This window comes from Corylus avellana, chromosome ca4, assembly GCF_901000735.1.
Source record: "Corylus avellana chromosome ca4, CavTom2PMs-1.0".
NCBI lineage: Eukaryota > Viridiplantae > Streptophyta > Magnoliopsida > Fagales > Betulaceae > Corylus > Corylus avellana.
The window spans coordinates 35,440,647-35,455,021 of NC_081544.1; the positions used below are offsets into that span (position 1 = coordinate 35,440,647).

At 38.7% G+C, this 14,375-nt stretch overlaps 2 protein-coding genes across 2 annotated transcripts; both read left to right on the plus strand.

Moving 5' to 3' along the window:
* The first annotated feature begins 1,175 nt into the window (after positions 1-1,175).
* On the plus strand, positions 1,176-5,560 carry LOC132177608 (proteasome subunit beta type-5). Its single transcript, XM_059589998.1, has 8 exons — positions 1,176-1,281; positions 1,855-1,977; positions 2,098-2,227; positions 2,599-2,705; positions 3,377-3,511; positions 3,598-3,701; positions 4,993-5,093; positions 5,183-5,560. The coding sequence occupies exons 2-8, from the start codon at positions 1,864-1,866 to the stop codon at positions 5,308-5,310; spliced, it is 819 nt and encodes a 272-aa protein (XP_059445981.1). The 5' UTR covers positions 1,176-1,281; positions 1,855-1,863; the 3' UTR covers positions 5,311-5,560.
* A 3,277-nt stretch (positions 5,561-8,837) lies between these two features.
* Positions 8,838-13,480, plus strand: LOC132180051 (receptor protein kinase-like protein ZAR1). Its single transcript, XM_059592894.1, has 2 exons — positions 8,838-10,628; positions 12,465-13,480. Exons 1-2 carry the CDS (start codon positions 9,098-9,100, stop codon positions 13,100-13,102), a joined length of 2,169 nt encoding a protein of 722 aa, XP_059448877.1. The 5' UTR covers positions 8,838-9,097; the 3' UTR covers positions 13,103-13,480.
* Positions 13,481-14,375: the final 895 nt, after the last annotated feature.

Genomic DNA, 14,375 nt, shown 5'->3' on the forward strand with positions numbered 1-14,375 from the left:
TCAAGTGTTTATTTCAATTATTTCAGATCAAGTGTTGTTCTTGTTGTGACAATTATTTGTCTTTGTTTGTAGGGAAAATTATAATTTAGCCCTCCAAATTACTAGTCATTTCTTTTTTAGCCCCATAATGTTCAAAAATTGATAAAGTAGCTTCCAAACTATCAAACAGTTGTAATTTGGCAACTCCGTTAATCATTACCATTAAATAAGATGAAAAATTCAAAAATACATCGTTTTAGCAAGATTAAGTTACTAAAATGCTATTTTTTGGAAAAAAAAAAAATCAATTAAAAAAATGCCCAAAAAACGACGTCATTTTGAGGGAAAAAAGAAAAGAAAAGAAAACCAGTGGTTTAGGGGTGGCTCGCCGGCCACTCCATGGGCCATGGGGGTGGCCCCCCTGGCCCCCGGCCATGGCCTGTGGGGTGGCTGCCCAGCCACACCCACAGGTTTGGGGGTGGCAGTCAAGCCGCCCCCACAGGCCTGGGGGTGGCCGGCAAGCCACCCCTAGACCATCGGATTTCCTCTTTTTTTTTTTCCTTTTTTTTTTCTCAAAACAACGTTGTTTTGGGGGGCATTTTTTTAATTATTATTATTTTTTTCTATAAGGGCATTTTAATAACTTAACATTACCAAAACGATGTAGTTTTAAATTTTTCATCATATTTGACAATAATGATTAACGGAGTGGCCAAATTGCAACTGTTTGATAGTTTTATGGGCTACTTTATCACTTTTTGAATATTATGAGGGCTAAAATAGAAATGACTGGTAGTTTTGAGGGCTAAATTATATTTTTCCCTTGTTTCTAACATATATGATCTCTATGTGTTTTTTTTTACTTGTGTTCTCTCCCACAAAATGTGCCCCATTCTGCCCCGCCCTGCCAACCCGATACCCAGCGGATAAAATCCACTGTAGCCCGTTGACAGGTTACAATTTTAAAACCCACATGTTGCGGGGCGGGTGCCTGAAATGGGGAATACCTGGCCCGCACCCAGCCCTGCCGTGACTAAAATTATCAGCAGCAATAAGCTCGCGCTGCTTAAGGCTTAGAAGGCCAAAAAATGCTTTCCAAACCTCTTTCAGTGCCATTCATTCTGGGCCTGAATAAATACATCAAGCCCGGCCCACATTGACCCGGCTGTCACACTAACCTGAAGAACAAGAAACCACATCATATTACTTTTGACATCTAACAGTTCGCTCCGAAGCATTCGCTCCATTGTAATCCTCTGCGATCTCACACTCGATCCCTCTGCCTCGTCTTTGATCACGAAGGTAATTTTACAGTGATCTCTCATCCCAATGCTTTGAAGTTTCTGGGTAACTCTGTGAACATAGCGCGGATTAGGATCGAATTTTGCTCCTAGGGTTTATGAATTACCTTTATTCATCTTTCTTTCTTGCGGTTATACAGTCTAGATTATCTTTGGTTGTTGAGGAAATACAAGAAAGAAAATCACTTCCCGAACCTTAGGCTTTGTTTTTTAAATTATAAGCGAATTTGTGGGATTGTGAAAATTAAATTATTTATTCAACTGAGTACGCTACGTCCTTTTGCTTTAGATAATGTGATTTTTTACACCATTTTCAGGAAAAATTGATTGTCTGGATTAGGGAAAATTTTTTTATTAATTGAATTTAGGGCAAAATTTATCGGACTTCTTGTTGTGGAACTAGCTCAAGCTCTGGTTTTACGTGTATTGTGATTTCTCTTTGCATATGTATAACGCAATAGATCTGGTGGTATTAAATTTAATCCTGATTCCCATTATTACTTGTTCAATTTAAGTGTTAGATTAATTTTTACATGGACTGGTTGTTGGATTCGAACTCGAATCCTTGTCACAGTTTATAAACATGAAGCTTAATACTAGTGGTCTCGAATCGACTGCACCGTTCTTTGGGTTGAGCAATGAGCTTCTTGATGGGTTTTCAGCTGCTCCATTCTTTGAGGTTCCTAATACAACCAACGTGAGTGATAATGGGTGTTTGTTATATTCTCTTTTTTCTGATTTGCATGAGAGAAAGTAGAAGTTGTATCTGCTGAATATTATTTGAACTTTTTTTTTTCTTTCCCTGGTTCTGTTTCAGTTTGATGGCTTTCAGAAAGAGGCTATACAGATGGTGAAGCCAGCAAAGGGAACAACCACACTCGCCTTCATATTCAAGGAAGGTGTCATGGTCGCTGCTGATTCTAGAGCTAGCATGGGAGGCTATATATGTATGTTATTTGTTTTCTTTCTTTGTCTAACTTGCATTCTCTCTTTTTTTCCTAAGCAAAAGTGTCTAACTTGAAAATAATTATAGGTTCTGTATACTGATTCTTTATATATCCAGTTTCACTTTTTAAAACTGGACTTGTTGGTGATCATGCTTATGTATGCACAGATGCACGCACAAACCTGCTGACACTTGGCTTGGCCTTAAACATTTTCATTTTTTAGTTTTAGTGGCATAGCCTGTACCTGTTCCTGTCCCACACAGTTGACCAATTTATGTTGCAAGTAACATTAACCATAGTGTTCGTTTGTGTTGTCTTTTTGGTATGAAAAAGCATATTGCATTTACTTTTTCCTTTCTAAATCTTATCAGCATCCCAGTCTGTGAAGAAAATCATTGAAATCAATCCTTACATGCTTGGCACTATGGCTGGAGGAGCTGCTGATTGTCAGTTTTGGCACAGAAATCTGGGCATTAAGGTAATGCATTTATGTTGGATTTCTAGATTTATAATATATAGTTTCAGGCATGTTGGCTACAATTAAGTTAGAGTGGGTGATTGTATATCTTTTTTGATAGGTTAGTATCATTAGCTCTGTTGTCTTCTTTGTGGTATTGATGTTGTCAGTAAAACATGTTAGACAACTTTTTTTAGCGAGTGAAGTTTTAATTAGACCATAAAAGATTTTAATATGCATTCACTGGCTGAGACTATGGTTGGTTTTCCAGCTAGAAAGTGGTGGTGGTTTTTATGTGTTGGGTTATCTTGACATTTTTTTTACAAGCATCTTTCATCGTGACGCTTATTCCTTAGTTTTTTAGAACATGGATAATGGAAGAAATAGAAATGATAATGATCCTTTCCAATTCCACATAGGAAAAGTATATTATTTGTTAAATAGTCACATCCAGAGTGACTGTATTTGTGAAGTGAGATAGTCATGTTTCTTAAATATTTAATCAATGGCCGGCCTAATGCAGAGACTGTTGCCTAGCCATAGAAAATAGTTTGAGCTCCTGGGCATGCCCTGGTGTGAATATGACAGTCGCTTGCCCTGTTTTAGTAAAATTATATTAAACCTGTAAAACCCAATGATATGTTTGTACCTTCTTACATCACTTGCTAACACACTTGTTTGGCTTTATTTAGTGCCGACTGCATGAATTGGCAAACAAGCGTAGAATTTCAGTTACAGGGGCATCAAAGCTGCTGGCAAACATTCTGTACTCTTACCGTGGAATGGGTCTGTCTGTTGGGACCATGATTGCGGGATGGGATGAAACGGTATCAATATGTGAATGTCTCGTGTCATGTTATTACATTTTTATTTAATCAGACTTTTGTAAATGTTTTTCCATTGTGGGTTGTAGGGTCCTGGGCTATACTATGTGGACAGTGAAGGAGGAAGGCTCAAGGGAACAAGATTTTCAGTTGGATCTGGTTCACCCTATGCTTATGGTGTGCTGGATAATGGGTAGGTGCCCTTTCCCCAATAATTTCTACATTGTCTAGTGTCCTACTGATGATTGAGCAATTGTTTGTGGAAAATGAATCTCCAACTATCAGCTTGAAATTTGTTGAAGGAAACAATAATGTCGCATTATGGTGAAATTGATAAGTGGGTAGTAGTATCTTCCTTGATATAAGAACAGTAATCTAAAATACATAACAAATAGAAAAAGAAAAGCACAAGAAGCAGGTGCATAATGCAAAAGAACCTATGTGTGACATATTTCTGGGAACTTATTCGATTCCAATGATCCAATCTCATTAACCTTCACAACCAAATAATGGGGAAAAAGAAAAAAAAGGACTGAGAAAATAGGTACTTTGTCTTTAGCAATTCTGCACTTGATCAATCGACATAGCTTTACTTAAACGAGTAATGTTACACATAATTCCACTTTCTTACACTCACTTCTTTACACTCATAGGTAGCTTTTAGAATTACCATTAGATTAAAATCTAATAAGGATTCGTCATAAATTTGAGGGAAAACTTCACTAAGGACCCCCAAACTTCCACCCGTTTTGAAATACCCCCTTTGAACTTCAAAATCTCTCAATTTAGTCCCTTGAACTTTCAATTGCTTTCAATTTGGACCCCTACGTCAGATTTTAAACATCACATGACGTTTATACCCCTGACTTTTGTATAAAATTTCAACTTCTAAAACGTTTTTTTTTTTTTTATTTAAAAAAAAACAAAAATCAGGGATATTGTGGTCTTTTTTTGAATTTTTAACAGCTAAAATTAACGGAAGGGTCCAAATTGAGAGCAATTAAAAGTTCAGGGGACTAAATTGAGAGATTTTGAAGTTTAGGGGGGGTATTTCAAAACGGGTGAAAGTTTGGGGGTCCTTAGTGAAGTTTTCCCTAAATTTAATAGTGGTTTTAAAAGTCACCTATGGGTGTAAAGTAGTGGGTGTAAGGAATCTACAAGATTCTTGCCTGAGAATGTTGCAGTACATAACGGATGCCACTTTCTAGGAACTTGGCCAAACAGGCCTTGTTCACGTTGTTTACTCAAGTCTGTCAATTTCTTAAACTGTATGACTTCCCTAGGAGCATGCTACCTCATCTTTTTTTTTTCTTCCCCTTATTCCATGCCCCTTTAAGTTAAATGAACCCTGCTATTCTTCTCTTGAACAAAATAATTGCCTGTTTTCTACTTTTGCTCCATTATTTTTCATTACAAGATTTATTTCTGAGTTAAATGCATTCTTATATGCAATTTTCTGTTGTTTATGTGGGCACTTAAAACAGGTACCGGTATGATATGTCAATCGAAGAAGCTGCAGAGTTGGCTAGAAGGTCTATTTATCATGCCACATTCCGTGACGGAGCCAGTGGTGGAGTTGCTAGCGGTACCCTCTCTCTCTCTATCTCACACTCACACTCACGCACCCCAGAAGTTAATGATTTTGATATGATTTGAACTTGTGATTCTTGTCAGTTTATTACGTGGGACCCGATGGATGGAAGAAGCTCTCTGGTGATGACGTTGGAGAACTTCATTACAAATACTATCCAGTTACGCCAAGTACAGTGGAACAGGAAATGGTTGAAGTAGCTGGTGCATAGGTGTCTTGCTAAACTTGGACCATGTTTTCTACCCTTACGAGTTGAATTCCAAGACATGCTTACAGGGCAGAAAATTCTTCAAGTACATGTGTTGGCGGTTGGTGCTTTGAAACAATTCATGGATAGACTTGTCTTTAAGTTAACGTTATGAGAGCACTACCATTCATGGTTTACTTTTATTGTGCATTTTGTTGTTGCTGATGATCAAAAGTTTTAACCAAACTCTACTTAATTATATCAGGTTTTAATCTCTCTCTCTCATAATGATTTAATTATTCTTTGTGCTCATGGAAATACATAAGAAAACTCCTGTTTTGGCTTTTAGTTTAATTATTCTCAGTGGTAGACTCAGTCATGCGGAATAGTCTAACAGATGCAAAAATGAGTTACTCACATGAAAAGTAAGGAATGGCATTTCTATAAACTAGGTTAGAAGAATTTTCTCCAACTCAATTTGGAGGAAAACTCTATCCAAATTAGGGGCTGATGAAATAGAGAAAATGGGAAGAGAGCATAGAGGGAGAGAAGGGGTTCCCGGTGTGTTTTTAACTTTTAAGTGGAGATACTGTTAATGTTAGTAGAGTGATGTAGTTTTTATTATAAGTTTTTTTTTTTTTTTAAAAAAAAATTGATTTTGTCCATATGCACTTGCTACTAATAAAACATAAAATGTAAAATGTGAATTGTTATGTAAATTTACAAAGAATTCTTACATTAAAAATTATCCGTGGGACCCACGGTTTCATGATCAAATTGAAAAATCCTGCACATCAACTAGATCCCTTAAGTACAAAGCAAAGGATTATTTTCTCTCCCCGACTCTTTTCTATCCTTTTGTGGGAAATGGGAATATTGCTTCCAAAAGAACATTTATGATTGGTTAGAAGAAGAAAAAAAAAAAACAAAGTGATCATTACGTGCTAGGAAAATTAAAAAATTAAAGGGCATTTAACAAATTAAAGATCTGATTGAGTTTTATTCTAATAGCAAGACTCAGATACAAATGGCAGGACTTATTTTGAATATGAAACTAAAAAATAAATAAATATTTAAAGTAAGTTACACTGTTTACTAATGTTAGTTCTATAAGTTGCCAAGCAGCCTAAAGATAAATAAAAAAAAAAGAAAAAAAAAAAAGAAAGAAAGAAAGAAAGAAAAGAAATGCTAGATGCTACTATAATTTTATACAACATTATTTAATAAATTGATGACGTGGCACTCTTAACTAATATTTGAAATGTCACGTCAATATTGTTGAATAATTGTAAGATAAATATATAGCATCTAGCATTACTCATTAAAGAATCTATATTAATGACATGTTAAGTACTAATCAAGTAAGAGACATCACTATTCTAGTCTCCAAGAAGTAGTTCAATTGGCTAAGGAGCACGCCTAATGAAACAGAGATCATTAATTCGAATTCCTCTCTCCTTCTTGTGCGGACATATCAAACAATATATATATATATATATATATATTGTATAACTGATCACTGTTCTCATTAGCCGTGTTATGCATTGTATAACTCAGTCATAACATGCATCACATGCTACTCTCCTACATCACATGCTAGTTGCTACTCTTTCCACATATAATAAAATTAGTAAATCCATTCCAAAATATTAAATACTCAGAAACAAGAACTACAGTACAGGCTGGAAAGGACATGCCCTCTCTTTCTCTCTCTCTCTCTCTCTCTACTCGCTTTGTTAGCTTCTAAGCATGTTTTCATGATTGAGATATAATCATCAAGCAGAGTTCCACTCAACAATAAAATAATTACTTACATCAGCTTTAACATAATCACAGAAAAGAGCTGGAGCTTTAGACAGAGAACCAGGGGCATTAAAATGTGAAACAGAAGTGACAAACAAATTGTCCCATAGAAAGTGGTGTTAGTTGGCTGAAAGGGATTGCTCTAACACCCAATTCCCTGCACCCTCGTTCATCCATGCTTATTTATTGGATCATGACTTTTATTGACCATATCATTAAACTTCGAACAGAAACCATGAAACAGTCTTTATGGTGAGCAGAGAGAGAAGACTGTTTAAGACTTGTTTGGATACATGAATTCTATAAAATTGTTTTTATATTTGCTACTTAAATTATTACCTTAAAATTCAAAAAAGGCAAGAAGGGCGAACATAGTGACTATTTTATTTTGGGTGTGACCATAGTAACGCCTATAAAACGGTAGAAACCTCAAGTCCGATTGAGTCATAACCTAATTTAATCCCATCAGAATATGAGTAAAATTCAACATTGTTTACACTCATCAAACATAAAAGATTTCATTGCAAAAGTTGAACCTATGCCTAGTATTTATATAACCAGATAGCGATTGCTTGAATCCACTTAACAATCATCCTTGATGGTTACCCTTATTTAGGTCATTAGAACAACAAAGACAAGTGAGAACAAGACATGGGTTTTCCCCCATATAATGGAGCTTTGACCAGGAAGTCATTGCCCTAAAATATGTATAATCTGATTCCACAAAAGGATAAGCTGCCTCTTGTGGTCATAACAAATGATCTTTCCCTCTCTGTCTAGACCCAACACCTAACAGTCCCTGCTCCTAGTACCATTTTTAAATACAAGGGAAAAAATTCCCCTACCTTAAATTTGCCGCTGGAATGTCTAAACAATGCCACTTCCCAAGACAAGTTTTTTTTTTTTTTTCCACGCTTTAATTGTTGGTGTTGCTATAATAATAGTAGTTTTAACTCTCTCAATTTGGTAATGGATGATTATGAAACTCAATGTCAAGACTCAAGTCCTGTACCTAACAATTGAAGGTTGGTCTTTATTATGATTCACTTGATATATTTTGGCATTTTTTAATGGAGATGAGAACAGGGGGACATCATGTTCATGATTTCTTTTCATTTACTTCCATGTACGACCATACTCCTACTCATATCCAGACAAGACTTGCTAATACGATTTTACTTGTAATAATTGGTGACTGTTTGCAAGTTACATATCCAATGAGAAATCTAAGAGAAATTACAATGCTACACCCATCTCCTTTTTCGGATGCCATTAACGGATTGAGATTGGTTGCAACTTTTTGATCGAATTACAACTTGCTCGACCCTTACAAGAAAAATGATTTTATGGAGCACACTTGTTTCGACAAGTGCTCGAACAGCTTTAAGATTGAAAAAAGTTACGATAGAGTCCACTTCAAATAAAAGAACTATATATCTATTCAAGTACTTGTTTAGATAGATAGGTTCATTGCTTTGGAAAAGAAAGCCCATCAAGAACTTCTCACAATCCACATACCAACTGTAAAATATTCTCAATAGTAAAGAATCTTAATCTGACCTCGTGTGAAAGATAGTTTGAGCAAATGAAAAGCGAACAACCTTCTTTCATCACATGAACCTACCATTACAATGCAATAGTTGCAAGAAATCCCAATCGAATAGTCTCATGATACAACAAAATTTGATAGCTTAGGAGACATTACATCGCCATCATGGCTTAAGACAATAATACAAGCAAACAAACACGCAATAAAAGCCACCACTACGAACTGCAATTGCTTTTCTTCTACTTCCCCTCTTTCGTTAGCAAGTCCAACTCCTCTCATCTTTTTTTGGCGGGAGGTGGCCCCATCAATCAAAATCTCGTCGTTCCCAAGTCTCTTTCTCATAAATACCTTCCTCCCACCCCCAACCAAACCAATCCCCATTGCCCTCCTTCACTGTACCAATCGCTTCATTTACTTCCCATTCTCTCTCTCTCTCTCTCTGCAAGCAAAGCAGCAGTAATGAAAAACAGGCTTCCCTTCTCAAGCACTATCTTCTTCTACGTCGTCGTTTATCTTGGGATATGTACAAAGCTCACACTCTCGCTCACCCCAGACGGCCTGTCGCTGCTGTCTCTGAAATCGGCCGTAGATCAAATGTCGGACGTTGGCTTGGCTTTCTCCAACTGGAACGAGAATGACACCACGCCGTGCGGTTGGACCGGCATTTCGTGCATGAATGTCACTGGGTTCTCCGACCCGCGCGTCGTCGGGATCGCCATCGCCGGCAGGAATCTCCGGGGGTACATTCCGTCGGAGCTCGGGACCCTGGTGTATCTCCGGCGACTCAACCTCCACAGCAACAACTTTTACGGTTCTATTCCTTCACAGCTCTTCAACGCGACCTCATTGCACAGCATGTTCCTCTACGGTAACAACCTCTCCGGTTCGATCCCTCCCTCGATCTGCAACCTTCCTAGGCTCCAAAACCTCGATCTCTCTAACAATTCCTTCTCGGGACCGATCCCGAAAGCCCTAAAGAATTGTAAGCAGTTGCAGCGGCTGATTCTCGCGAGAAACAAGTTTTCCGGCAAAATTCCGGCGGGAATTTGGACGGAACTGGAAAACCTTCTCCAACTCGACCTCTCGGCTAACGATCTTAATGGATCGATCCCGGAGGATATCAGTGAGCTCGGCTCTCTCTCCGGCACGCTCAACCTCTCGTTCAACCATTTATCGGGTCAAATCCCGAAATCGCTTGGGAACTTACCGGTTACACTGAGTTTCGATCTCAAAAACAATAACCTAAGCGGCGAGATACCTCAAACGGGGTCGTTTACGAACCAGGGACCCACCGCGTTCCTGAACAACCCTATGCTATGTGGGTTTCCTCTACAAAAAACGTGCCGAAATTCCGAGCAAGGGTCATCGCAGAGTCCGAATTCGGCTCCCAGCGTTGAGAACAATACAAGAAAAGGTCTAAGTCCCGGTTTGATTATACTGATCTCAGTGGCGGACGCAGCTGGGGTTGCATTAGCTGGGATGGTGATTGTTTACATATACTGGAAAAAGAAAGACAATTCAAATGGCTGTAGCTGTACTGGGAAAACCAAGCTGGGAGGAACCCACAAAACCGATCTCTGTATGTTTTGTGCGTGCGCCAATGGCTTCAAAAACGAGGAGTCAGAGTTGGAGGAGCCAGCTGAGAAAGCACAGAAAGGAGGGGAAGGAGGAGGAGAGCTGGTGGCGATCGATAAAGGGTTTACGTTCGAGCTGGACGAGCTGTTGAGGGCGTCGGCGTACGTGTTGGGGAAGAGTGGGTTTGGGATAGTGTACAAGGTGGTGCTTGGGAATGGGATCCCCGTGGCTGTGAGGAGGTTGGGAGAGGGGGGAGATCAGCAGAGGTACAAGGAGTTTGTGGCGGAGGTGCAGGCAATTGGGAGGGTCAAGCACCCCAATGTCGTAAGGTTGAGAGCTTACTATTGGGCTCCCGACGAGAAGCTTCTCATCAGTGATTTCATCTCCAATGGCAACCTCACTTCTGTTCTTCGCGGTGAGTCAGTCGCTACATTCCAAACTTTAATCCGTTGCCGTTTTGGACCTCTGTTTGCTTGTTCGCTTGTTTGTTTGCTTGTTTTTTTATTTTTTTTTCTTGTTTGCTTGTTTGCTTGTTTGCTAGCCTGCCGGCCTGTAGTTTCCGGGATTTGGTGGCCTTGGACTTTCACGTGTCACGTACGACCCACGTTTGACTATAAACATCAACCTAAAATGGTTTATTTAAGATAAGATAATCAAGCTTAACTTTTAAATTACAATGTTCATGTCCAACCTGTAATTAGATCAAAGTTTTTAAGGTCAACTTAAAAAACCTTTAAAACGTTTTATGCCCAACAAGAATGTATGTGCTGAGAAGGGTGCTTGGACTCATTTGGCTAGGCGTTAGATTTAGGAGGAATGAATTCACGCAGGTCAACAGAAATGGCAGGTGCGGTGCCGGCGGGCCTACTTGTTTCCAAAATGTGGGGTCCATTTGACCGGGCCGATTAGGTGGGCTCTGTTCTAGCTAATTTTAGGACATTAGGCACTCTGGCGCCATTGGTCCACGTGGTTTAACATTGATGATTTCGTACACGCGTGGTGGGCTCTGCCTACAATTCACGATATTGGACACCAAATGATGGGCTTCTTCACTCGTCAATTCCTTTTTTCTTTTCCTCTCCCTCTCTCTCTCTCTCTCTCTCTCTACAGTTCTGGTTGGGCCTTGGCAGTTGATCGTGCAAGTTAATGATATTCTTTTCATGTGCACGCACACTCCACGACCAAAATAAAGACACAAACACTGGTGCTTTCGGTGGTGTAGAAGTAGAATTATTGGTTGGTAACTTGGTCCGTATTTTAGCGTCTATCATGTTACCGTATGTGCATTTGATTAGGAAAAAAAAAAAAAAGTTACCGTATGTGAGATCGAACGAGTGGTTGGTCCCTCATCTCACGCTCTGGACCACGTGGATAAAGCGCTGGGACAGGCGATGGAGTGGCAGTGACTTGTTGGGCTCCAGAACTTTACAGCTTCACTCAAAGCATGATGGGTCGGAATAATGAAAGCCACCGATCCAGTTCTTATTACGCTCAAATCTCAATCAATGCTGCTGCTGTGAACTCGCCAAATTTTTGGGTTCCTTACAATCTGACCTTTTCTAATCTTGAAATTTTTTTGACAAGAAGAAAGAATTTAACACCATTAATTAAATGGGTTGAATTTATATTGACTTAAACATGTATTGTTGTGCGACACCTGGTGAAATTAGTCTAGAATATATTATGAAGATGTTTATGGATGGGAAGTCTTATATTAGTTCTTTATTGATATTGGGCTTTAAAAGGATTCTAAAGAGTTCAAATTAGTTTAAATTGATCCTTTTAGAATAGCACTTCAGATGTGACTAATGTTTTTTTGTTTCGTTATAAAACCATGCGGCTGGTCGGTTAGCTGTTGGAAACTTGGACCTGTTTCAAGAATGGCTTTTTGATTATCTTTGACAGGTTGATCAAAGTGACTTTCTTTCCCTCTTACTTCAGAAAGGAGAAACTTTTGAAGCGGAAAAAATCAAGGGCTTTGTTTGTTTAGTTAAAATTAAAAGTGACTTTTTTCAGAGATGGATGGGACCATATGGTCTTTTTCTTGTTCCTACTGTGTTCTCATGTCTCACTTCCTTGTCCCACATTGCCCAGACCTAAACTAACTTTTGAAAGAAAAAATGAAAAAGAATTAGATTCAAATTTCTTAATTTATCTGCATTTGCATTTGTATTCTGTAGCTTCAGTTAGATACAACTCTATTATTTTCCAAATCTCAAATTTATGATTTTCTTCTCTAATTCTTATACAGGGAGAAGTGGTCAGGGTTCTACGAGCCTCTCATGGTCAACCAGGCTGAAAATTGGCAAGGGAGCAGCCCGGGGCTTAGCCTACCTCCACGAGTACAGTCCAAGAAAATTTGTCCATGGCGACATCAAACCATCTAACATCCTCATTGACAATGAATTCCAATCTCACATCTCTGACTTCGGCCTTAACAGATTAATCAGCATCACCGGCGATAACCCCTCCTCCTCCGGTGGCTTCATGGGCGGAGCTCTACCTTATCTAAAGACCGTCCAAACAGAGCGAGCCAACAATTACAAAGCCCCCGAGGCTCGTGCCCCTGGCAGCAGACCCACCCAAAAATGGGACGTCTATTCTTTTGGTGTTGTATTGCTTGAACTGCTAACCGGGAAGTCCCCGGAGCTTTCTCCGACCACTTCAACTTCCCTGGAAGTCCCAGACCTGGTCAGGTGGGTGAGGAAGGGCTTCGAAGAAGAAAAGCCCCTGTCGGACATGGTAGACCCTGTGTTGCTCCAAGAAGTGCATGCCAAGAAGGAGGTGCTCGCAGTGTTTCATGTCGCCCTTGCGTGCACCGAGGCAGACCCCGAAATTCGGCCTCGGATGAAAACTGTCTCGGAAAATCTTGAGAGGATTGGAACGTGAAAGAAGTGAATTGATGGCCATGGCCATGGCCCCTCATGCATGCTCTTGGCACTGGAATTTTCCTCATCTATATGGAGCGGGCACTTCATTGTCCCCTGGATCCTGGTGGTAGAATTCAGAATTTTGCTTCGGCCACCGAGATCATCTTTGAAAACCCAACATTTTGCGGACTAGGCCCATCATTTTTTTTGGAGAATCATTTTGTTATACATTTGTTTTCCCTTTTTGTGACAATTAAGGTAGTAGCTATATTTTATGATTCAACATTTTACCCATGTCCCGTTAGAAAGTGCTTGTAAGGCTAATAACTTTGTTAATGTTTCATTATATTTTGTATTTTAAGAAATTACATGTTATAAAAAAAAATGTATTTTTTCAGACTCGATCATATCGTGGTGCCGTTTATGTTAGTTCCGTAATGAGCTAAGGAACCAATAAAGTCAAGACTCACCTAATAAAAAACTAATATGAGATTTAGCGTTCACCCACTTTACGCGAGTTATTATTTTTTCAATGTATTAAATGAATAACTAGGTATTACAAGTTCAATCGAATCCAAATTTATAATAAGATAAGGAGAAATGCTATAGCTGGAGAATCCAACTACCGATAGTTTCTACGGTTGCCCATCATAACAAACCGAAGACCAAATGATCTATGGAGCAATGGTCCTGATGGCCAACGGCCCATGACCAAAATCTGGAAGTCATGTGCCTATCAAGCTTCCAAGTGAGGCCCCCCACCGAAAATACCCAAGAAAGGTTAGTGCCTTAGTGGTCTATGAGCTAAAGGCCCACCAAGCCATAGCCTATGACCAGACTGAGAAGGGCTTACTGGACCAAAACCCATCAGAGACCTGGGTGCACCATTGCCGAAGTGCGTCTCCGAGCAACTGATCAAGGACCTTGACAACTCGTGTAAAGTATAACCCATTCCCTTTTCAAAAAGAAAATCACAAAAAATCACCTTTTCTATTGCTTCCTTAAATACTGTGAATGCTACGATGTGTAGGGAACTAAAATTATTTTCTTATACATTATTTTAATATAAATATTTCTCCCTTATTTTTTTGTTTTTTATCTTTTTATTTTTTATTGGAAATTGTGTTAAAATTTTATAAAAAATTAAAAAATAGATATAAAACTTGTATTTTATAAATAAATAATATTTTAATGATACAGGAAAATGTAATAGAAGTTATTGTTAAATATATTTGGATACAAAAATAAAAAGTAATTTTGTTCCTTAAACTTAAAAAAAAAAAAAAAAAAAA

What these genes read in the sequence shown, in the direction of transcription:
- LOC132177608 (XM_059589998.1), top strand. Translation starts at nt 1,864, where the DNA reads ATGAAGCTTAATACTAGTGGTCTCGAATCGACTGCACCGTTCTTTGGG. An exon ending in TTGCGGGATGGGATGAAACG is followed by an intron (nt 3,512 to 3,597) that starts GTATCAATATGT and finishes TGTGGGTTGTAG; the next exon opens with GGTCCTGGGCTATACTATGT. An exon ending in CAGTGGTGGAGTTGCTAGCG is followed by an intron (nt 5,094 to 5,182) that starts GTACCCTCTCTC and finishes GATTCTTGTCAG; the next exon opens with TTTATTACGTGGGACCCGAT.
- LOC132180051 (XM_059592894.1), top strand. Translation starts at nt 9,098, where the DNA reads ATGAAAAACAGGCTTCCCTTCTCAAGCACTATCTTCTTCTACGTCGTC. An exon ending in CCTCACTTCTGTTCTTCGCG is followed by an intron (nt 10,629 to 12,464) that starts GTGAGTCAGTCG and finishes ATTCTTATACAG; the next exon opens with GGAGAAGTGGTCAGGGTTCT.